The sequence below is a fragment of the Heloderma suspectum genome, chromosome 1 (genome assembly GCF_057233095.1).
Source record: "Heloderma suspectum isolate Gila_16-S chromosome 1, 16-S_ref, whole genome shotgun sequence".
In the NCBI taxonomy this organism is placed as follows: Eukaryota; Metazoa; Chordata; class Lepidosauria; order Squamata; family Helodermatidae; genus Heloderma; species Heloderma suspectum.
The window spans coordinates 166,146,475-166,171,175 of NC_139458.1; the positions used below are offsets into that span (position 1 = coordinate 166,146,475).

At 42.1% G+C, this 24,701-nt stretch overlaps 1 protein-coding gene across 1 annotated transcript in view; it reads right to left on the reverse strand.

Annotated features, from left to right (window-relative positions):
* The window catches only part of LRP1B (LDL receptor related protein 1B), a 1,474,154-nt gene that overhangs the window by 362,311 nt on the left and 1,087,142 nt on the right, over window positions 1-24,701 (reverse strand). The window contains exons 29-32 of the mRNA XM_084809602.1: window positions 13,270-13,401; window positions 12,074-12,301; window positions 9,559-9,733; window positions 7,914-8,008 (exon numbers count right to left, since the gene is read on the reverse strand). Of these exons, the coding sequence (XP_084665728.1) occupies window positions 7,914-8,008; window positions 9,559-9,733; window positions 12,074-12,301; window positions 13,270-13,401 (630 nt within the window). The remainder of the gene's footprint in view (window positions 1-7,913; window positions 8,009-9,558; window positions 9,734-12,073; window positions 12,302-13,269; window positions 13,402-24,701) is intronic.

Genomic DNA, 24,701 nt, shown 5'->3' on the forward strand with positions numbered 1-24,701 from the left:
ATTTTAGTTACAAAAAGTAGCAGCCCAGCTGAATAAAGTATTAAACAGCAAACAAAGAAGCAAAAATCCAAAGCTAATGTGTAAACTTCTAGAAATATATACATATTCATATGCCTCCCATGTTACTATAAATGGATTATGGGGTAGATGAGGGCATTTTTCCAGAGATGCTGAACATGGACAGAAAGGGATTTGGCTTTCACTTTATCTACTTGATTGAAACTGTTCTAGCAACATTTCTAATTAAATCTTTTCTTGACATCTCTCAGGGCATTTCCTTTGTTCATCTTTCCCTGTCCCCTACAGATAATATTCTTAGGGTGCGGGATAGGCGACCGCCTATCCAATGCAGGGCAGGAGAAGCACGGAGGGGATTGTCCCCTCTGCTCTTCAGCTGCACTGCATTTGTGGCTAGACAGCCAATTTCAGCTGTCTAGCTATAGGAAGGTGGATCAGGGGGAGGGGAAGACACCAGCCAATGCATAGGAAGCTTCAGAATGGCACTTCCACCCTCCCCACCCCGTCACGTCCCCAGGAATGCTCCATTTTCGCCACTCCGCACTCCTCTTCTTAGCGCGGAGTGTGGGGCCATTCCACACTGCCTCATAGGCAGCGCGGGAGGGGGTGGAGGTAGGTTCTCAGGGAACTGACCTATCCTGTGGTCATCTAGCTGCTGACTAGCAGCCATAGGATTGCACTCTAAATAACTGTATTACTATTTAACTCCCTTGCCTTCTTTTCTATGCATGATCCTGTCCCCTCCTAGTTCTCCTCTCCACTCTCCAAAAATCCCTTCTTTGTTGGTGTCTCTTCCTTTTAATTGCTCCTTCTCTTGGTGGAGAATCCACTAGGTGTTATGTTGATTTTTCTCAAGTCTATTTTCCCATCCTGTCCATTTCTGTCCATCCATCTAGAGGTACTTTTTGATCTTTCCTGGAAAATGCCCGATTGCTGAATAAAAATTACTGTCAATACTTCTTTCACCAAATCATATATCCCCTGACAGCCCTACTTGCCCCTCTGTGAACAGGATCCAGTGAAGACTCCCCACTGGAGGATGGGAGTGGGGCAGCAATTTTCTATGATTCTCCCTCTCCCCTGCAATCCCCAACACCACTCTTCTGCTTTTCTGTAGAGTGGTTTCCAAAGAAAATTACCACCCTGTCCCATTCTTCTAGCACCAATGGAATTCCACTGAGCACCAGTCTTCATCTGACCCAATGTATCCAAATAATTCTTACAACAGCCCTGCAAGACAAACAGTATCATTACTGCCATCTTGGAGATAGGAGGCTGAGAGACAATGGCTTTTCTAAGGCCACCGGGAAAGTTCATAGCTGAGCTGAGTTTTGGACTGGCAACCTTCTGGATGCCAGCTTATTCATTTGCTCACTATACTGCATCTGTATTAATGAAACTAATAGTTCACAGGTGACCAGTTTTTTTTTTTAAAAAAAACCTTTGAGCACCTAGAAATATTTTTTTAAACTATTTTAAAATACCCAAGCGTAGTTTTAGAAATAACAATGGTATGTCTGAAGATAGAGAGAAGGGTAATATAAACTAAACATGCACATCTCAGTAAAGGACCTGTAAACTGAGCAAACAGTGATGTTTATTTAATATTACTATCAACATACATACACATTGGAAGATGTATGCAACTCCTGTGTATGTGACTACAATGTTCAAAAGTAAATAGAGAACCCATCATCACCAATGGAAATAAAAATCGAACACACACCTTTTATTTTATTCTTTTAATCCAAAATACAATAAACTTACTGTTGGTTTTATAGACTCTTTCTTCAGTAGAGCAAACTATACATTTGCCCAGAGTTTATTTTCCAGCACAATTCAAACTTAATCCAGATAGTATAGCAAACAGTAAGAATAGATTTAATGTATTTGATAGAATATCTTGTTGCCAACTGTACTGAAAAAAGGTATGCATGAGTGGAAGTCCAATTGCTAACAGGACTTCCTTGTGCTCTCCTCCCTCTGAAGCCCCTCCATATCCCCCAAATGTGCTCCAGAGGTCCCCTAACCCTCTGAGCACATTTGTGGTATGTGCAGGAGACTGCAGGGGGAGGGAAAACCTGTTCCATCAGCACGTTCTGTTTCACTGGCGGACAATCACCACTGGATCCAACCAATGGGGCAGTATTTTCCAGGGAATACCATTGTGCCATTACTACTATTGGTGCTGCACTTAAAGTCCCTTATGTTGGTACAATGTAATTTATGTTAGTGCTAGTGTCCGATTGTATACTGCCCAGGGCCATTGTACTTTGCTTTCCAGAAAAGATAGCTAACAGGATTGCCGTCACAGTGACACTGTTGTAGGAACACTGGAAGTAAAAGGAGCAGCATGGAAGCTAAAAGCTTGCTGAGCAGGTATCTATTGTATAGAAAACATGGTAAACAAGCATATTTGAGCAGTGGCATTATAATTACAATGACTCCAGGCTGATAAACCTTGATAGCACTGTGAAAGTATTCTATACAAGGTTCTCCTCAACTCCAAACCTGTATTATACAAGCACAGGATTTGATATTGGATGCATCCTGATAATTCCAGATTCATTGTCTGCTTCCAAGCAAGTTCTAGTCATGACAATAAGATTGAAATTATGAGGCAAATTCACATAGAATCTCACTAGTCAGATCTGAGGCTAGCAATGCTGCCAATGTAAGGCAAAAGAGGATGGTTTCTTGCTCTTCCCCACTATTAACAGACACCAGGTTGGATCCAGAGTGTCCCCTCTAGAAACAGAAGAGCTCTTCCCATTTGCAGAAGGTACTGAGATCCAGTGGAGGCTCCCACTGAAGAAAGGGGGAGGAGGTGATTTTTGCCAATTCCCACTTCCACCCATCTCCTATACTGTCCCCAACCCTCTGGAGCACCTTTACAGGGGGCTGCTTGGGAAAGGAGGAATCAGTGAAAATTGCCTCTCACTCGTCCAGTGGAATCATCCCAAGAGCAGAGTTCTACTCACAGGAATTCTGGATCCAACCCATTGAATAAAGTATTTAAAGAAAGCAAAGATAAATGACATTGATTAAAGTTATTAGGTTAAATAATCTTATTTTTCTTGACAATTGTTATTTTGGATGGGGTTTTTTTTTAGTTGTGCTCTGTACCACTACATATAGAGTGAACAACATCAGAAACATGCAATGTGTAGGGTGAAAACCTGTCAATGAAAGTGGGAAATTCGCATCAGGAAAGTGAATTATAAATAAGAAAATGTTGTTCATTAACGAATCCAACAGTGTGCTATTAATTAATTGATACATTTAATTAATGAATCAAAGCTTTTTGTTCTCAATACTTCTGAAATCAAGCAATACATCTAAATTAAGAACATGCAACAATTGATTAGCTTGGAAAGCTGATTTTTATTTAAGAGAAGTAAAATTAATTTAGCCCAAACCACCAGAAGGGTGCAATTATTCACTCAGTAGAAGTTCACACTCATAAAATGTAAGATGGGTGTTCTGACAAGATTATGAGGCACCTGAATTTCAAGTTTGCTGTGCACATGGATTTTAAAAACCCACAAGAAAAAGCATAAACCCATCAATTACTGAATACTCTCTTTATCAAAACAAAAATAAATTCAATCAGCATGGGTAAAATGTAGTCAAGGAAGACTTCACATTAAACAAATATTTCTATAGAATTCTAGATTTTGTGGAACTGTCAGCACTACTGAAAAACCACTTTCCTCCCCCCCCCCACCTTCATGCTTAGCAAGTCAAACCAGATCTTTCATTAACAACACCACGTCAGCAGGTCAGAAAATCAGGACAGAATACCAGCCACCTGACTATCTTAAGAGTGACTTCATGCCATGCTTACTTTGGACTTATATTTTTGAAACCTACTTTTCCATGTTCAGGGAATAAATCCATCTGGAAGTACTCTAGTGCTAGAGGAACCTTCCTCTCTGTGCCCTTTGTTCTATTCTGCCAGAGGACAGACTAGTGCTATTCCAGTAGAGCTAGTCCAAAAAACTAGCATATTTACCAAATACATGTGTAACTTTAGGAAATTTAGCCTAGGTAGCAGAATGCCCTTGTAATGTACCTAGGAGTTACAGAGATAAGGACAGGGCTTTTCCAGGAAGAGAAGGGTTTTATTGATGAAGAGAAATAAAAGGCAAATTGCTAGGTAAATTACTGAAGGCTTGTCCAAGAATGGAGGGGGAGGGGGATGGCGAGAGAGATGAAGAAAAATGAGGCATCAGGCAGCCCACAGCAACTGTGTGGTGATGCTTTAGCATTCAGGGGAGGAGGGGTGAATTGGTGGGTACTGGAAAGTGAGAGAGCAGAGAGAGATAAAATAAGAAAGGGGATGGGGAGAGAGACTGTACAAGACATTGCAATACTATATAAAACCTCATGATCTGTCCAGAAACATGTCAAAAGGAGGGAGAGCAAGGGTCCTGAGCATCAGGGTTAATCCAAAGAGAAGGCAAAAAGAGACAGCATTCCCTGGCTATGACAAGGCTTAACTGGACAAGAATCACTGGATGAGGAGGTTCAGAGATGAGCACCTAGCAGTGAAAGTTCCAATAGTGAGTCAGGCTAAGGGTATCCCAACAAGGCTTTCCTTGTTCAGTAGTCTAAGACCAGTTATAGTCACAGAAAGACAAAACTAAAAAGAAAAGAGTAGGGCAGCAACAAAAGGGAACAAAAAAAGTGCACAAAAAAGGGAAGATGAGTGTCAAATCATCTTGACAAAGAGAGATGATTGACTTTAGGTGGGTGTGGTTTGGTATGAATTGAAAGGTCACACAAGAACTTAACGTTCTCAATAGCCAATTGATAAGAAATACAGTGTTATCTCCACCCTAATGGCAGAAAGCGAAGAGGATCTAAACAGCCTCTCGTTGAGGGTGAAAGTGGAGAGTGCAAAAGCTGGTTTGAAACTCAACATTAAAAAAAAATAGATCATGGCATCTGGCCCCATCACTTCCTGGTATATAGAAGGGGAAGAAATGGAAGCAGTGACAGATTTTATTTTCTTGGGCTCCAAGATCACCGCAGATGGTGACTGTAGCCATGAAATTAAAAGACGCTTGCTGCTTGGGAGGAAAGCTATGGCAAACCTAGACAGCATAGTAAGAAGCAGAGACATCACCTTGCAGACAAAGGTTCGTTTAATCAAAGCTATGGTTTTCCCTGTAGCAACGTATGGGTGTGAGAGCTGGACTATAAGGAAGGCTGAGCACCGAAGAATTGATGCTTTCGAACTGTGGTGCTGGAGAAGACTCTTACGAGTCCCCTGGACTGCAAGGAGGTCAAATCAGTCCATCCTAAAGGAAATCAACCCTGACTGCTCATTGGAAGGACAGATACTGAAGCTGAAGCTCAAATATTTTGGCCACCAAATGCGAAGAGAAAACTCCCTGGAAAAGACCCTGATGCTGGGAAAGATTGAAGGCAAAAGGAGAAGGGGACGGCGGCAGAGGATGAGATGGCTAGATAGCATCACTGATGCAATGAATATGGACTTGAGCACACTCTGGGAGAGAGCGCAGGACAAGAAGGCCTGGCGTGCTATGGTCCATGGCATCACGAAGAGTCGGACACGACTGAACAACAACAACAACAACAGTGTTATCTTGATTGAGTTAGGAAGCAGAGGAAGATTTGTCAGGCCAGGCCAGTATATAGTGATCCAGGGCATAGTCTGAAGGCACATGAGGCAGCCACCTTGTGAAACTAAGCAGGTTTCAGTTTGGTCAGTACTTGGAGGGGAGACCACCTGGGAACCATATGTAGCCACCTTGAGTTCTATGATGGAAGAAAGGTGGGATAGAAATGTAATAAATAAATAATAAATATTTACGTAGGGTTTTACGGCGAAAGAAAGAGAAAGGCAAATAGTGCCCACTACGCTATTTGCGGTTTCCTTTTTTTTTTTTTTGCCGTAACTGCCTACGTAAATATTTACGTAGGCAATTATGTAAAAAACGGCAAAAAATAGGGAACGCCAATGGCGGCCGCCGTAGCTGCCGCCATTTGCGTATGCCCTTTTTTGGGGGGGGGGGTTAGCCGTGATAGGCTATGTAAATTCTTACGTAGCCTATCATGGCTGCTTGGCTGGATGCAAATGGCAGCCACTACAGTGGCCGCCATTTGCATCCACACCAGCCAGTCCGCAGCCGGAAATCCGGCTGCAGACGGCCCTGGCTGGCCGACTGCTCTGCGGAGCCGCCACGGAGCAGAGCCAGCCGGGCAGGATTCCGGGGGGAGGACCAGATCGCCTCCCCCCGTCGAGGTTTCTGGGGGGAGGGACGGAGCGCCTCCCCCCCCCCCACAAACACAATCCGCAAAAAGGTAAGTGACTTTCGTACATCCCTACAAAATTGGCTGTCTAGCCATGAATGCGGGGCAGCTGGAGTGCAGAGGAGAGGTTCCCCTCTGTGCTCTGCCTGCCTTGCATTGGATAGTCAGTCACCTTCGAGTTCAGAGGCAGCTGACTATCCACATAGGATTGCACCCCCAATGATTTAGATTTAACTCTCTGAACTGTGATCATACAGTTATATATCTATTAATATTTTCCTCACAGAATGAAGGCACCTTAATGTAGCAGTTATTACACACTTCTCCCTACGAGAACGTCAAAAGGGGTGAAAGATAGAACCTTTTGATTCTATAATTTTATTCTTCTAAATATAAAATGCTAAGTGTAACATAAATGAGAACTGTTGAAATTTGTTTTAGTCTGCACTGGGTATAATCAAGAAATGCTCTGATTGTATCATGGTTAAAATTTCAATATTACCTCTTTGGTTTACCTTTTTATCTTTATGTGAATAAGTCACTGTATCTTATATCATTTACATATAAACAGACAAGGGGAAGAAATATTGTTAAAATTCTCTGTATGACATAGCTCACAGGTGAATATTTTAGGACTTAGCAATAAAAAGTCAATTAAAGTATTTTGCCTAGACACATATTTAGGAATAATTTATTATTTTGTATTCCTAGAACTCTAGAAGTATCAAAGGAGATAATCTGGTAGTTATTGGGCTCAAAAGCACATTGTATTTATTATAATCTCAATTTAATTGTCATGCTTGTAAAACATGATGCTATACAACAATAATAAATGCTAAGAGATGAAGAAATGAGAAATGTTATAATTGAAGTTCCCAAGGAGAAAACAAATCTGACCTTGTACCACAGTATGAACAGTACATAACAAAGAGGCAATATGAATATTTCTCAACGTTTCAGAGGAATGTATTAGAATTACATAATGATAAAATGTTTGTGAACTAACGTCTAGCGAACTGACTAAGATGACGGTAATACTGGTTACAGCCCTCCTCCCAATTTGTCAAAAGGGCTTTATTTTTGAGACTATGTGCTGTTTGGATTTTGGGGCACTGAACTGACTTTATTGTGAAAGTTGTAACACCTGTGTACTTCCTTCTGTACCTTCTCCCTGTGCTTAACCTGCACATTTCTAAGGCTGTATTCTATACACACTTAGATAGGTGTAAGCCCCAATAAAATAGTGACACTTACTTCTGAGCAAACCAAAGAGAACTCACATAATGCTCAGAGCATCTCCACAACTCATACTGTGATTCCAGTAATATAATACTTTATGGAAACCTGGACTGGAGGCCAATCTATCCATGGTGGTCAGTGTTCAGGTCTGCTCACTTTGTGACCCACCAAGCCTAAAACAGCCAAGCATCTATGTATTGTGGACTTCAGGTTACAGGATGTTTACTGAGCTTCTGGTGAACTGTTTTTTTTTCTTAACATTGTACAAATTATGAACAGTAATATTACATAAGCCACTCTTATTTAAAGAAAAAAAATATACCATGGAAAAAAAATACTTTAGATGAAAAAAGAGTGATTATAGCAGTATTTACCAACTGGATCTTTTTGATTCTGAAACAGTATTTTGGTGTTGCTACCATCCATATTTGCCATATTAATGGTGTTCCCATCAGTCCAATAAAGTTTCCTTAACAAAAACAAAAGATAGAGAACATGTCTGCATTAAAAATATTTACAGAGCATTTGTACCTTACTGTGTGTGGGAGGAGGGAGAAATTCCATGGCAGAGTAACTGCCACATTCTCCAGACTGCCGTTCTGTTGAAGCCAGGACACAGGGGGTAGCATCCAATGCGGGCCTGGGGTGGACGGTGCAGGGTGGCTACTAGTGGTGCATGTGCAGGTGCCCCCTACCGCTGGTGGCCACAATGTAGAGCTTCCAGGGGGGAAGCGCCAAAACAAGCGGAAATGTTCATTTCCAGAAGGGGCGGGTAGTGCCCCTTTCAGAAACTAGCATTTCTGCTTGTTGTGGCACTTCGCCCTGGAAGCGCTACACTGCAGTTGCCAGAGGTAGGGGCCGCCTGCATGTGCACTGCCACTGGCTGCCCACGCAAGACCCATGTTGGATACTATCCAAAAGATGGGGGCAGCTTTTTTTGCAAGGGAGGGGGTGTCAGAGAAATGAGAGGACTTTGGATCTGGAAGATCCATGCCTTCCCCAACACATTCCTGATATGCCTGAATTTTCTCTACACCACTGGCAGAGCGTACCAGGGGGATTGGTACATATACCACATCCTGGGGCTCTCCAACTGGCCTTCAGCCAGCAATAGGACTGCACCCTTATTTATTATTTTTAAAAATTATTTCTAAATCTGGTCATTAAAAAGAATATTAAATTAGCATGGATTTATTATAATCTCAATATCTGCACTATATGCTTTATAAATTTTATAATATTCAGTTCAATAGTCAGGTTTACAAACATGCAAAAGAAGATGTTATACCTTTACAAATGTAATACCTAGGTTTATGTTTTTATTTAACAGTTTTAAATAAACTGTTATGCCTCAGTTTATGCATCCTGAGATTTTCTGCTTTGGGAACCACATTTTTGTATTAAGGTTTTAAGGCTGACAGCAAATGGATCTTGTTTCTTTCTTGCGTTAGTATACTGCAGGGAAAAAAAGAATATAATTTGCAAGAATCCAGCAACTCTCTGTATATATTCCATGGGATTCTTTTCTTGATCACCTTCTTCCCTTAGTTGAACACAAAAGTATGATATGGTATCGCTGCCTCTTCCAGATTCTGACATACGATATAGTCTCAGAAAATGTTTTAGTTATACAGTGATTCACCCCCAGTTCAGAAATTGACCATGGGCCATGCTACAATAGCATGGTGGAAAAGCAACACAAGCCTCCCCCTACACACACAGATACATGATGTTCCTTAATTATGAGATTCCCATACAGACCGCATGGAGTGATTTTGCATTTGGCTGGATTTGTGATTTCTTCCTCTCAGTGCCCCGGTTTGGAGGGGATAAATTCTGACAATAGGGGTTTCCACACAATTGGTCATTTTCATGAAGGATCCAGCTCCAACAAGGGGTTAGTGAGTCTCCATATTATCTAAATTCATTGGTTCCCTAACAAAGCAAAACCATATCCAAAATAATGCCCATTAACTTTACAATATCATAGCTGTACTGGTGACAATAATTATACTTTACCCTTTAGCCGGATGAACTGAAAGACATTGTGGTTTATCAATTCCATGTATGATTGATGTTTTTAAAGAGCCATCTAAATGTGCCACATTAATTTGTGTTTCATCAAATTCTGAACTAATCCAGTATAAATTACGTGATAACCAATCTATAGCCAGTCCCCGTATGCTCTGAATGTCTGCAAAATATAAAACAGAAAAGTAGTTGTCCAAACTGCTTTGACAACATGTTTTTATTTATTTTAACAGGGCTTTATATATTGTCCTACCCCAACATTAAAACTACTTGTCAGAGTTTACTACAGAGTATATAAAAGCCATTTAAAAATATTTTAAAGAACAAAGTGGATTTTTAAAAACTTAAATTGGATTTTTAACCAAAAATCATCAATAAACTACTAAATTTATCTCTCATTTAAAAAATAACACATTTTCAAGTAAATCTCACCATAATCATACTAAACCTACACTTACAGTCTCATAAAATGAATTAATGGCTTTGTCACACTCATACACATTGAATTACCTAGCAATCATACATGGACGTTCATTTCAGTTTTTTATCTCATGAAAATGGCTCCATCCACCAGCTCTTACTTCTTGAAGGGTCTGGGCCCTCTGTTTATCTAACTAAAGTCACATGTGCAAAGGGGATGGACAGAATTGTTGTTTTGTGCTTATGTGGTGGTGGAGCTGGGCCAAGCAAATCAGAGGAGTTAGTTAATGGGCCCACATAGAGGCAGCTGAGGTGCCCTGCTGCAAAGCTGGGCTGCATTGGACTCACACTACTTTAAACATCCTGCGCACTACGCTCCCACAATACGAGCCATTATACAAACCTGGAAGTCAACAGCAAACCAACTCAAATTCAGCACAACCAGCTCACTATTTGGGGTAACCCACATGTTTTAAGAGCTGACAGACCAGTGTTATGGACTATGTGGGCTGAAAAGGACATCTTTTGCCTATCACAGCTGCTCAGCAAAGATAATGTGTTCAAATTCTTTAGATTGCTACAGGAGGAATTTGACATATACCCAAAAGCAGCTGGGCAGTACCTACAACTTAAGCATAGTTTCAGCTAGACTTGGCCCAGATGCTCCAGATACCCCAGATTTACTTCAGCTGTGATGGACTTGTCTAAGGGTAACACATTCTTGTATGGCTTGGTTCGTGATGACCCTGCTCCAGATTTAGACCCCCTGAGGCTTAAGTGGAATGCAGAACTGGAAGAAAAATGGAAAGCTTCCCACTGGAAGGAAGGCTTGAAGCTTGTCATAGATAGACATAGACCTGTCATAGACACAGACCTAACAGAGACCTCTGCTGCAGCTGATACAGCAGAAGGTTTTGTTCGGGGCTCACTGGAGACCAGGGTGATTTAAACGCCTGGGCATTTCACTAAGTAAGTGTTGGCATTGCAACTGTTCACAGGTTAACTAATACATATGCTATAGAGCTGCCTGATGCCCTTTTGGAACAAGGCCTTAACCAGGATCAACATGGTCCTGGAAACCTCACTTAAGATAAAGGACGCCCATGCTTTGGTGGGATACATTCCTAGTAAACAGAACTTAGGAAAAGGTTATGCTGCTTCGTTAAGCAATGTCATACTAGTGGCTAAGCACATTATTCTGCAAATTGGAAAGAAACTTAATTTTCTCTATTTCTTTGGAATCCTTGTGAAGACTGAAGGCTTTGGAGAGTATGCTAGTTCAAACACTAGGATCTAACTCTTTATAGACAGATGACCACTAAGGACTATATAGAACAGCCAGTTTTAATTCTTCACCTTGAAATAATTTCTTAGATTTTTTTATATATAAAAAAGTAAATCTATGATATCACCCCCAAATTTATGAGATTACCTTGGAGCATATACATTACAAACATACATAATTATATTGTATTGGATCCAGGCTTATCCCTCTGTGAATGGAAGGGCTCCTTCTGTTCGTGGAGGAAACTGCCGGGATCCAGCAGAGGCTGCCTACTGGAGGAAGATAACCAATCCAGCTATTTTTTTTCCAATTCCTCCCTCTCCCTGCAGCACCCCCTGACCATCCAGGGCAGATTTTATACCCCATGGGATATAGAGAGTGCAGGGGGAAGAGGAATTGGATAAAATTGCTTCCCTCCTTTCTGTGGAAGTATCCAGTTTGTAGAATTCCACTCCATGGCACTGTGGATCCAACCCATTGGTCTTATACAAGTTTAATTGTTGGGATTTCACCCAAAGAATTCTGGGAACTATGCTTAGTGAGGGTGGTAAGAATTGAAACTCCAAGCTCTTCTCACAGAATTACAGTCCCAGGATTCACTGTGGAAAGGAAATATTGGTAAAATATTTTAGCAATATTTACTTACAATTTAAATTTGTAATGAAGATAACACTTCCAGTGACATTTACAATAATTAGTATTCAGCATAATTTGGTTACAACTTAACAGTTTCTTACTTAGTGGATGTTAACCCCTATAAAATAATTAGCAATATTGCTCTTAAAATATACTGTTTACCTCTTAATATGACAGTTTCTAAGCCAGTCCCATTAATGAAGGCCCGTTTTATAGTTTGTGTCTTCACATCAGTCCAGTATAAACGTTCCTCTGTTGCATCAAAATCTACAACGGTTACATCATCAATATCTGGAACTGTGAAGGCTGTTATGTAGTTGAAGTATGGATTCTCTATATCGACACCTCTTATTTCAGAACGCCTTGCATAGAGAAGAAATTTTTTCATTTCTGTAAGAATGATTAGATGCTATTTCTTAGATATAGATCAATGGAAAGTAATCATACATACTTTTAAAAAACTAAATTAAAGTTTGCACCAATGAAGAAGATTATAATATGCAAATTTGTAACTTGTGTATCCATCTATATAAACAAAAGAGAGAAGCACATTTATCTGGACATTGGTAAAAATGTTTGTTGTCCCATTATATGTAGAAAGCAAATATGTTTGCTTTTAAACAAACAAAAAAGTCAGTAAGAAATAATTTAAAGTCCAAATCTTCTGAAGTGGGAAATTTCGTTAAAAGACAAACTTACCTGAGAATATTAAGTGATATTTGAGTTAATGGGGGAAATCCTTTATCATAAATGCATCAGCTCTAAAAGAAAAACCTGCTGCCTTTATTATTTGACTGTATAAATATCCAAGGGGTTGGATCCTTCACTTATTCAGTGGGGCATTCCTTGTTTTCCCCCCTCCAGTGCAGCACCCTACATCCCCTAATAAACCGCTTCTGAGGGTAAAGGAACCCTCTGGCATTGCATAGGGCACAGGGAGCTGAACTTATGATAGGAGTATCTGCAGAATTGGGGAAGGGGGTGACTTCCTTGTAAGTGTGTGCCTTTCTGTTTGCACAAGACATTTTTGGATCTGAGCTAAGGTAAAAGAGAAAGCATGTGTACACAAAAGCACTCAGTAGCAATATGTTTTTAATGTCATCCCTACATGAAACCTCCTGAAAAGAACCAAATGGGCTTGCAGGATTGGAGGGTCTGATATGTCTACAAATGCATGGGATTGTGCATTGAACTGCTTTCTCAAATGAAGCAAATGGAAAACCTGCTTGTGCAGAGCTCTATGTGCACTCTGAAGGTGAAGATCTAATATTAGTTATCAAATTACCTTTACCAATTGTTCATAACTTCTATCCAGGTATTTAAGAAGTTAATAGACTTTTTTGTTCCAAGAAACTTACCGTAACATGTCTTTCTGTCTGCAGACAGCTTCATTAGATGGGGACATGCGCATGCAGCACTTCTGTTGTGATTGATCAGGCACATATGGGAGCATGGGCCTCTGCCATCATTAGCAGTACAAGGGTTGGGAGCTGAAATTGAAAAAGAGCAGAGGTTTGAGCAGTACTGGCAGGAAGGTCCGCAAAGCTAGTAAAACAGGAAAACAATCAGAAAAGAGTGGGCAGCCCCGGCTTCCCTCCTTTCCCCGAAGTGTGACTTAACGTTTGTTGAGAGGGCTATGGAAGGAGGACCAGCTGTTAATCCCTGCCATAAACCTATCTACTTCTATGCATGTGATGTATCTCATCACCACCAACCTTGTTTCTCTCTTAATTGTTGTCTCTGTATTTCTGAGGCACCTTTTCTTCCTTTTCAAGTGCTCCAGGTCAAGCCTTTGCATGTTTACATGGAAGTAAATCCCACTGAATTCAGTGGCGCTTAAAAGGTGTAAAGGTGTCCCCAACCAGTCGTGTCCGACTCTAGGGTGCGGTGCTCATCCCCGTTTCTAAGCTGAAGAGCCAGCACTGTCCGAAGACGCTTCCGTGGTCATGTGGCCGGCATGACTGAACACCGAGGTGCACGGAATGCTGTTACCTTTCCCGCCGAGGCGGTACCTATTTATCTACTTGCAATTTCTTGCTTTCGAACTGCTAGGTTGGCAGAAGCTGGGACTGAAGACGGGAGCTCACTCCGTCACGCAGCACTCGGGTCTCGAACTGCTGTCCTGCCGACCTTCCAGTCTGCAGTTCAGCGTCTTAACCACTAAGTGGCGCTAGTCCCAGGTAAATTTGCAGAAGGTCAGAGCCATAATTCCTCCCCCCCAATTCCTGTGAATGTCTTTTCTCTTTTATCCCTCTTTACCCGTTCTCTTTTAATCTTGCCTTTCTTATTATTCACACATTCCTGTCTTCGTTATCTTCCTTTCTAGCTTTGTGCTTCGTGTTTCTCCCACACCTTCTTTTTTGCTCCTCTTGCATCCTGACCCTGTGCATCTTTACTCAGAAGTGAGTCTTGCTAAGTTCATTGGGACTTAGGGCACAATCCTATGCAGAATAGGCGGCTGCCTCCAAACCCGGAGGCGACCGCCTATCCAATGCAGGGCAGGAGAAGCACGGAGGGGATCGTTCCCTCTGTGCTCCTCTTGCCCTGCATTTGCAGCTAGACAGCTGCTTTCGGCTATCTAGCCGCAGGAGCAGAGCGGGGGAGGAGGCTGCCATGCAACATGGATGTGTCATACCAGCAGTTCCGCCCTCCCCACCCCGAATGCCCCCTGGAATGCCCCATTTTGGCTCTGTACTCCTCTTGTGAGCGTGGAGCACGGGGCTTCTCAGCACTGCCTGCAAGGCAGCGCAGAAGGGGAGGGAAGGTCGGTTCTCCTGGAACTGACCTCGGAGAGCAGGCTCCGAGGTTGGTTCCCGGAAAACAAGATATCCTATGACTGTCTAGCCGCTAACTGGCGGCCACAGGATTGCTCCCTCCCTCTCTCAAATAAATGTGCATAGATTTCAAGACTTAATTTTATGCTTCTCTCATACATCTCTTCACCCTCTTCTTCTTTGCCTTCATCTTTCCAAAAGCTGCCTCTCAGACCTCTGCTTCTAGTGCAGAGTTCTTTTCATCCCACACTACATAATCACAGACAGCGCACACGCTGGCATTCTCTGTGTTCGTTTTTGTTTCGTTTTCTTTGTTTAACGTATCAGGAATATAGAAGCAGTTGTAAAGCATGGAATGGCATTTGTGCAGGGAGAAGAGAAATGTTAACTGAGTGCTTCAAATGGAAGTAATACCCATAGCTGTTTCAAGCCCCCCCACACACACACACACACCAGCCCCAGTAAGATCATTAAGTCTACGGTCTAAAATTACTTCGCTGCGTCACTTTGTGTTTCTGAATTGTCTGTTTTATTATATGTATTATGATAAGTAATTGCAATATTGGAAAGGAAAGGTTAGTGTTTGTGGCATATGCCTAGCCCCACCCCCAATTTCCTAATAGACAGAAAGCTGTTCCCATAAGAATTTACTCCATTGTTTTTTTTCTCTGTAGAGCCTTGTGTGGTGCAGAGTGGTGGGCGGCAGTATTGCAACCAAAACTCTCCCCACAACCTGAGTTCGATCCCAGCAGAGGCCGGGGCTTGGGTAGCCGGCTCAGGTCAACTCAGCCTTCCATCCTTCCGAGGTCAGTAAAATGAGTATCCAGCTTGCTGGGGAAAGGTAGTCATGACTGGGGAAGGCAATGGCAAACCACCCCGCTATAGTCTGCCATGAAAACGCCAGCGCAAGCGGCGTCCCTCTAGGAGTCAGCAATGACTCGGTGCTTGCACAGGAGGAACCTTTCCCTTTCCTTTCCTTTTTTCTCTGTGGGGCCTATAGGCACAGAAAGCTGTGAAAACTACATCCAAAAACCAATCCCTCTCAGTCTCTCTTATATTGTCAGCTTGCTCATAAGACAACCTTCCTATTTTGTTCTGGCCAAGCTCTTGTGCTTTTGAAAGTTGCTTGACTGGCAGAAACTGAACAGGTGCTGGTTTTCCCACCATTGTACCTTCATTTTTCTAAAAAATTGCAGCTGTTCCATTTCTTTTCCACCAAACAAGCAGCGTTTGAAGGCACAGAGGTCCTGGACTCCTGGCAGAAAAAAATAGCGATCACCATTTCACACTTCAGACAGGTGGGCAGCCAAGCACAGCAGAGTTTAAGCTCACAAGGATAGAAGGCTTTAAGCAGTATCACCCTGAGTTAATGCCTCACCGCCACACCCCTCCCTGCTGAGATGTTGGAGGGAAAAGTTTAGTGCTAATCAGGTGGGGGAAACCTACACAATTGCTCCATGATCATGGTGTGTACAGTTCATAATATCTTTCCTCATTCGGAACTGTGCTTATGCGCAGAGATATTGTCAAAGGTCTCAATAGAGCCCCATTTCTCCCCTCCCACTGGACATTTTTATTCAGGCACTACAATGGACTGTTATGGGGAGCAGGAGATCTGTGTTGCATCCCATATTATTTCCTAACTTACCTCCTTGGCTCGTCAAGTTAAGCAAGTGGAGGGCTGGGTGGGGATGTGGAAGCCAACATAAATCTCCCATCCTCGACAACATCCCCTATGATGCTTTCATGTGCACCTCTGTATGCACAGTAGGAGAGGGAAGAAATAGGGCTCTCTTCAGCATTATAGGGGATCCCTCCAGGCCGCCACATATCTGCAATGTACTGTCATGGGGTCATGGGGAGGGGAAGTATCATACCTATCCTAAAATAAATCACTATGGGGACAAAACAAATGTAGATATAGATTCTTTTGGACTTTAGAATGGATGCAAAGACTCATCTTTTCAATGTAGCCTTTTACAATTTGTCATTTTTAATGTATTAATATTTTCATTGTGTTTAATGTTCTTGTTTTTGTTGTTGCAAGGTTTTATTCTTTTGAATTGTTGTACACCACCTTGATGACTTTTTTTGCAGATAAGGCAGTACGTGTTAATAATAAATACATGGTAAATAATGTCTCTCTTGGTAATAGTTGATGCAGTATATCAAGAAACAAAACAGAATGTTAAAGAACAGTACTCTCACATCAAGGCAAAACTTGCATATGACAGCCATGGCTTCAAGTAACATTTAAAATAGCTCCTTACTTAACTTTTCCAATATGTGCATAGTAAAAATAAAATGCAGAGGAAGGGGTTCAAACTCTCTGCACCATCCTGAAACCTGCTGTTAACATCACTGTTGGTTTTAATTGTTTATTATTGTTTATTATTGGCTTTTATTGTTTTTATTGTTTTTACATTTTAATTGTTTATTGTTGGCTTTTATTGTTTTTACATTTTTATCACTTTTAATATTTTAATTGGTTTTATGTATTTTATTGTTGTAAGCCGCCTTGGGAGGGCTTCTGCTCTGAAAGGCGGCCAAGAAATATTTTAAATTAAATAATTAAATAAATAAATAAATGTCATATTAGTGAAAGATGTCAAGAAAGCTTTTAACTCATAACTCCACTTCCTTTAGCAAAAAAAGGAAAAGATCCGTATGAAAAGCATATGTCTACCACAAGATTTGTTTGGTGTATTGTGTGTTATCTGGGGTTTTTAATAATTTTTTTGGTGTGGTGTGCTTTGCCTGGGGGGGGAAGGTGTCTGTTTGTTTTACTTGGGGTCTTTGTTTTTCATCCAAAAAGAGAGAACTACCCTCAAGATGCTGAAAACATAATTTTATTCTTTAAGAAGCCCAATGTATTTTGCCCTATATATGATTTGTGGCCTTCCTCAGGGAGGAAGAGACAATACATTACTTTAATATGTCATAGATAAAACTTAAGAAGTACCATAAAATAATATACATTGCAAAAATTGCCTATGTATACTTATAATTCTTTGTCTTTGGTATATGTGGGTTGCATGTAGCTCAGTGGTAGTAGCATATACTTCGCATGCAGAAGGTCCCACATTCAATCCCCAGTAGATAGCGCGATGAAAGAATCCTGCCTGAAACCCTGGAGAGCCGCTGCCAGTCAGTGTCGACAATACTGGGCTAGGTGGACCGATGGTCTGACACAGTATAAGGCAGCGTCCTATCTTCCTGCGTGTGTGTGTGTGTGTGAGAGAGAGAGAGAGAGAGAGAGGGGCAGGAGGGAGGGAGGGATCGAGTTTTTGTGTGTATGTTGTGGTTTGGGTGGGTATTTTGTCTTTGTGCATTTCTCTGAGCATCGCCAGTTTGCCTGCTGTGAAATGTGTATTTTGCTGTGTTTTGTGGGGGCAAAACAGTGATTTGGCATTTGGGGCTCAGCCCCCATCTCTGACTTGTACTCAGTTTCATCAACAGGTTACTTGTTTGTGAGCCTCATCAGTTTGCCTTCTCTGAAGTGGGTGTTGCCGTGGAAAACTGTGGGTTCAAAAGAGTGGCTTTGTTTTGGGCTTCAGACTCCACCTCTTCCTTGTATTCAGGTTCTTGGGTAAGTTACTTTCTTTAGCCTCATCAGGTTGCCTTCTGGGGAATTGCGGTTTTGTGACTGGTGATGCTCACCATAGCAGCCATTTTGTGAGAGTCCTCACAACATTCTCAAAATTTGAAATGTGCCCACTGACCCAAAAGTTTGGGGACCCCAGCAGTCTGTTGTAAGAAAACTGTTTCTAGTTGACTAGGCAGTAAATCTTTTCTAAAGATGGTTCTTTTGCCAATGACTAAGCACCAGACTAGGTGATATCAGAAGTGTGTGATTGCATTTCATGTGTCTTGGTTTGTTTGTTTGTTTGTTTTTAAAATAAATAGAAGGCACCAAGCGTGGTATTAGGATTAGGGCCACAGCAAATAGAAAGGGGGAATACCCTTCCCTCACACCCTCAGAGGAAACTGCCATTGGCACTAATAGGGGGATATTTATTGGGACCACAGCACAGGGAAGAAGAGTTCATCCTTGTCCCACATGCAGTGGTTCCAACCCACTTCTGGTTGGAGTTGGGGTCATGATCGGGTCTTCACTGTGTCTCTCCCGAGTTTCGGCTTTAAATTTACCTCTTTGAGGCTGTTGTGTTATCTGGGTATTGCAATTAAATTTGCTTAAGCTTTTGTTTTCTGTTTACGAACTTATACTTGCTTGTTGTGCTTTTGGAAGTGAGAGGAGGATGGCAACATCACGGGGGAAGAAAGGCTTGGGAATGCCCCCTACTCCCCCCACTGCTCCCCCTGCAAAGGTTTCTAAAGACACAAGAGAGGGAGAGGAGTTGCTTCTTTTGATAAAAAATATGTCCTTGCAGTTATCAGTGCAGTCAAAGAAGCTTGAAACAATTCAGGATTCCATCACTACTCTTCAAGGGTCTGTGGACTCGATGAATATTTGTCTTCAAAAGATGGAGTTGAAAGTTAACGCACTTGAAGACCAGGTTACTGCTCACAAAACTGCTATGGATGCCTCTCAAAATGTTCTGTCTGCTTGAATATCTCAACTGGAGGCCTTTGCACAGAGAGCTAATCTCCGTATTCTTGGCTTTAGACATCTGGCTACAGATCTCTGTCTTGCTGAATTCATGGATAAATTTCTGTGTGAGTTATTGGCTTTGCTTTCTGATTTTCCACTTGATATTGAGCATGCTTATCGTGTTCCCGGTTCTACATGAGGCATCAGAGTGGGACCTATTGTGGTTCAATTTCTACATGCCTCCATGAAAGATTATCTTATGCATTTAGCAAGAGAACGGGGTGAGCTTCGGTGGGGGCCAGCCAATGACAAGATTATGCTCTTTCCTGATTATACTAAAGAAATCGCCAATAGAAGAAGACAATTTACCAAGGCGAGAAATTTGGCAAAGCAAATTAATTTGCAATATCATATCAAATATCCTGCCACAGTTTGCATTTTTATTGAAGGCCAGATGAAGAAGTTTTTAAGTTCTGATGCTGCAGAATCGTTTCTCACTGGCATCAAAATCAAAACAAGGGATCTGATTACTTCAGTTTCTTGAGTTGGAATCCAGCCATTTTCTATCTTCTTTTTTTACTGTCCCTCTGGCAGCTTTCACAGTTAAGCTTTGTTTGGGTTATAGGTGATAAGAAGTCTGTGCGGCATGCCAGATAAAATACATTGTATACTACTGCTTCCCCTCCTTTCTCCTTCTTTTCTTTTCTTTTGTTCTTTTCCTTTTGTATATGTAACTATTATATTAAATTTAGCTTAATAAGGTTATGTAGGTACATACATGTCTGTAAATGTGTATGTATGTATATGTATACATGTATGCGTTCGTGTGTGTGTGTATGTGTGTGTGTATATATATGTACACATATGAATACATCTCCAGATACAGTATTAGTTAAAATATCCAATTGGCTTTTTAATTCTTTTTAAAAAATTATTATTATTATTATTACTATTTCTTGCTGGTTAAATTTGTATGTTTGTAAATTTACTCTGTGTATGTATTTAATATGCAGGAGGGGCCAAGCTGAGCATTGCGGTTACATGTCGGTCCAAACAGAAGGCAAAAGTTTTATTTTTTGTTTTTGTTTTTGATAAGGTTTTTTTTGTTTAGGTCTGTCAGGGGTGGGGTTTTTTTGGCACTTTTTATGGTAGGTGGACACAAACTGGATTATTTGAGTTTGATTTTTGTTTTGGTTTTTTTATTTTCAACTTTTTATATTTTGGAATAAATTTAATTATTTTGTCAGTTTCTACATAACAAGAATTATTTTAAGTCTGAAATGGTCAGTCCTCAATGTAAATTAAGGATGTATTTCTTATGCCAATTATGGTATATACATTTAGTCATTGTAAATCTAGAAAGATGTGTTTGGGTGGAAGGGCAAATGGTTTGCTTTTATTTCAATGTTTAATGTGACTTCATGGAATTGTCAAGGTACTGCGAAATGTAAACAAACAGAAAATAGTTCTTACTAAGTTAAGAGAGCTTAATGCTGACATGGCTTTCTTACAAGAAACTCATTTGATGGCTGCAGATCAGCAGATGTTGCAAAAGGATTGCGTTGGGGAGGCCTATGTCACAGACACTTCAACATGGTGTAAAGGGGTTGCGATTTTATTCATAAGCGACTTTCTATCTCAGTTCAACAGGTGATTTTTGATACTGAGGGGCGTTTTTTGATCTTGGTAGGAGGGTGTATGGGCAAATTAATTGTTATGATCAATGTATATGGGCCAAATATTGAATCTCCAGCTATGTTTCATGATTGTTTTGCTTTTCTGGTTGATATTGCCTATGATTATTTGATTGTGGGTGGGGACTTTAACAAGGTCTTAGATCCTTTGTCAGATAGGAGTACACTTTCTCCCAAGACTCAATCTGTGGTGAGACTGCCACTTCAGGCTTATATGATGGAATATGGTTTAACTGATGCTTGGAGAATTTTACATCCTGCTGACAGAGAGTATACTTTTATTTCAGCAGTTTACCAAAATTGCTTTAGATTGGACTATTTTTTATTATTTTTTCTACAACTTTAGTATATAAAATGAAAGATTGCAAGGTTGATACATTGGAAGTGTCAGATCATGCCCCAGTATGTTTGGAACTGCAATTTTCTAGGGATGTTAGAGAATTCTGCCACAGATCCCAGGGAGGCTGAATTCCAGTGAATTCAGCCCCCCAGAATCCGTGGCAGAATGGAGAAACCCACCCCACCACCCCGCAAAAGCCCTGTGAAATGGAGCCTACCTGACTGTGGCTCCGGTGGCGGCACCAGCGGCGGATGAAGTGGCGGTGGCAGCTCCGGCCACTGCTGGGCTGCTGCGGCTGCAAATGGCGGCTGTCATAGTGGAGTCTATTGCAGCCTAATGCAAGGATGCAAATGGCGGCCGCTATGATGGCTGCCATTTGCGGCCTGAGCAGCCCCGGAGCAGCTGGAAGTCCGGCTGCGGCCGGCGGCTCCGCAGCCTTGCTGCAGAGTGGAGCTGGCTGGGGAGGATTCCAGGGGGAGGGACGGATTGCCTCCCCCCCCACAGCGGATGCCCTGGACCAGAACAAGGTAAGGGATTCGTACATCCCTATGTTTACCTTGAGACTCCAGTCTTTGGTTTCAGCTTTGATGAAACTGATTAATACTTTTGGTAAATTGACTGGCTATTCAATTAATTGGTCAAAGACAGAAATAATGCCGATTGGACATAGGATATACTCTAGTGTATTAACCAATTGGCAATTTTGATGGTGCTCAGAGTTTATTACTAATTTGGGAATAATTATTTCTAGAGATATATCTCAAATGATTAGTTTAAATTTAAATAAGTTGATTAATGATATTTCACGAGATATAGGTAGATGGGCATCTTTAAAGTTGAGTTTATGGGGTAAGGTGAATATACTTAAGATGAATACCATACCCCAAATTATTTGTGGTATACGTGGGATCCCTATACTTATAACTGGCAAATATTTCAAGAAACTCAATGCTTTGTTTTGTAAATTCTTTTGGGGTTCATCTCCACCAAGAATATCTTTTAAAAGGATGCAACTTCCAATTAATGAAGGCGGGTTCAGTTTTCTGGATCTAGCTATGTACCATCAGGCCTATTGGCTGACCTCTCCTAAATTTTGGTCTTTTCCACTCAAATTAGATTTTCCTCCATGGTCAGTATTGGAATCTTCTTGTCTGGAGCCTCTCTTTAAATGGATGACATTAAGTTCTCAGCATATCAAGGTAGACAGAGCTCCTCCCACAACTTTGGCAGTTAGAGATGTTTGGCATATAATGTCATGTCAACTACAGTTTGATCCATTTTCCCATGCTAATTTGACTTTATGGGGAAATCCAGATTTAAGAATTGGCAAGAAAATGTTTTTATGGCGGACCTGGACAGATAAGATGATCTTTACTTTAGATCAATTAGTGGGGGTTTATGATCAGTTTTTGGCAGGGATGTACAGAAAGTACTTACCTTTCTGATCCAAGGCGTCCGCGGTGGAGGGGAGGCGCTCTGTCCCTCCCCTTGGAATCCTCCTTGGCTGGCTCTGCTCTGCAGCGACTCCACGGAGCTGCCGGCCAGGGCCACCCACAGCCGGACTTCTGAGTGCTGCTGGGCTGCACCAGCCGGAAATGGCGGCCACCGTAGCATCCGCCATTTGCATCCTTGTGGAGGCCGTGATAAACTACATAAGTATCTACGTAGCCTATGACGGCAAAAGGCAGGGACGCAAATGGAGTGAGAGGCTACGTAGATACTTACATAGCCTATCACAGCTTGGCAGGGACGCAAATGTCGGCCGGCGTAGCAGCCGCCATTTGCGGCCACAGCCCAGAAGTGGCCGGAAGACGACCCGGAACCGCCGCCGGAGCCACTGCCGCTGCCGGAGCTGCCGCCGGAGCTGCCACCGGAGCCGCCGCTGGAGCCAGGTAGGCTCCATCCCGGGGGGATTCCGCGGGGTGGCGGGGGGATTGCCCCTTTCTGCCATGGACTCCGGGAGGCCGGATTCTAAAGAATCTGGCCTCACTGGAGTCCATGGCAGATTCTCCAACATCCCTAATTTTTGGTATTTTCAAGTTTGCGAGATCAATTTGATCTGCCAGCTTCAGCAGAATGGCAGTACTTGCATTTGCAACATTTGCTGGTATCTAGATACGGTCCTGCTGCTTTTACTGCCTCAGAGTCTCCTTCGCTATTGGAAATACTGCTGAACAGATGTATGGACCTACAATTTATGTTTGTAAACATTTATTATCAGTGAATAAGTATGACACAAGTGGTTTACAGAAGGAATGGAACAGGGAATTGGAATGTCCTATTTTGCTTTATCAATGGACTGCCATTTTGGTGTCTGTATCAGACATTTCAGTGGATCTTTGGTTATGCATTATTCAGCAAAAGCTCTTGTTTGGGGTCTATTGGATGCCACAACGTCTTTTTAGTAAGGCTTGTCAAATTTGGCTAATTGTTGGAGGTGTAATGCAGTCAATGCTCCATACGTTTTGGAAATGCCCAATGGCCACCTCCTTGTGGGAGGAAGTTATTATATGGATCAATTTTGTATTGGAAAGCTCTTTAATATTTACTGATGTAAATGTTCTTTTTTTAGGGATGTACGAAAGTCACTTACCTTGAAAGAAATTTGATTCACGGTGGGGGGGAGGCACTCCGTCCCTCCTCCCTGAAATTCTGGCCAGGGGGGAGGCACTCCGTCCCTCCCCCCTGAAATTCTGGCCGTGGGGGGAGGCGCTCCATCCCTCCACCGCCGAATCCTGGCCGGCCGGGCCGCAAATGGCGGCGGCTGTAGCCGCTGCTGTTTGCATCCCTGCGGTCAGCCGTGATAGGCTACATAAATGCTTACGTAGCCTATCACGGCTGAGTAAAAAAAAACCCGTGTGTACGCAAATGGCGGCGCCCATGGGTGCCGCCATTTGCGTGCCTTATTTTGGCACGTCTAGTCTACGTAAACATTTACGTAGACTACGGCGAAAATAAGGGGAACGCAAATAGCGTAAACACATATGCACGGTGTTTTTTTTTTACTCAGCCGTGATAGGCTACGTAAATGTTTACGTAGCCTATCACAGTATTTTTTAAAAATCTAGCCGTGATAGGCGACGTAAATCTTTACGTAGCCTGTCACATTTTGTTGTTGTTGTTGTTGTTGTTTTACTGGAAATGGCGGTGGCGGCGGCAGCCAGTCGGAAGACCGGCCACCGCCGCCGCACCGTCGCCGGAGCTGCCGCCGCCGCCAGGAGGATTCGCCCAAGGTAAGTCCCATCCCAGAGGGGGCGGGGGGCAGACCGTTTCGCCACCAATTTCGGGGGGCCGAATGCGCTGGCATTCGGCCTCCCTGAGATTTGTGGTGAAATTCTGTGACATCCCTATTTAAACTACTTATCTGCTTCTTGCAATGTAACACATGGTCAGCGTAAATGGATTTTTCACACCCTTTTGGTTGCAGACA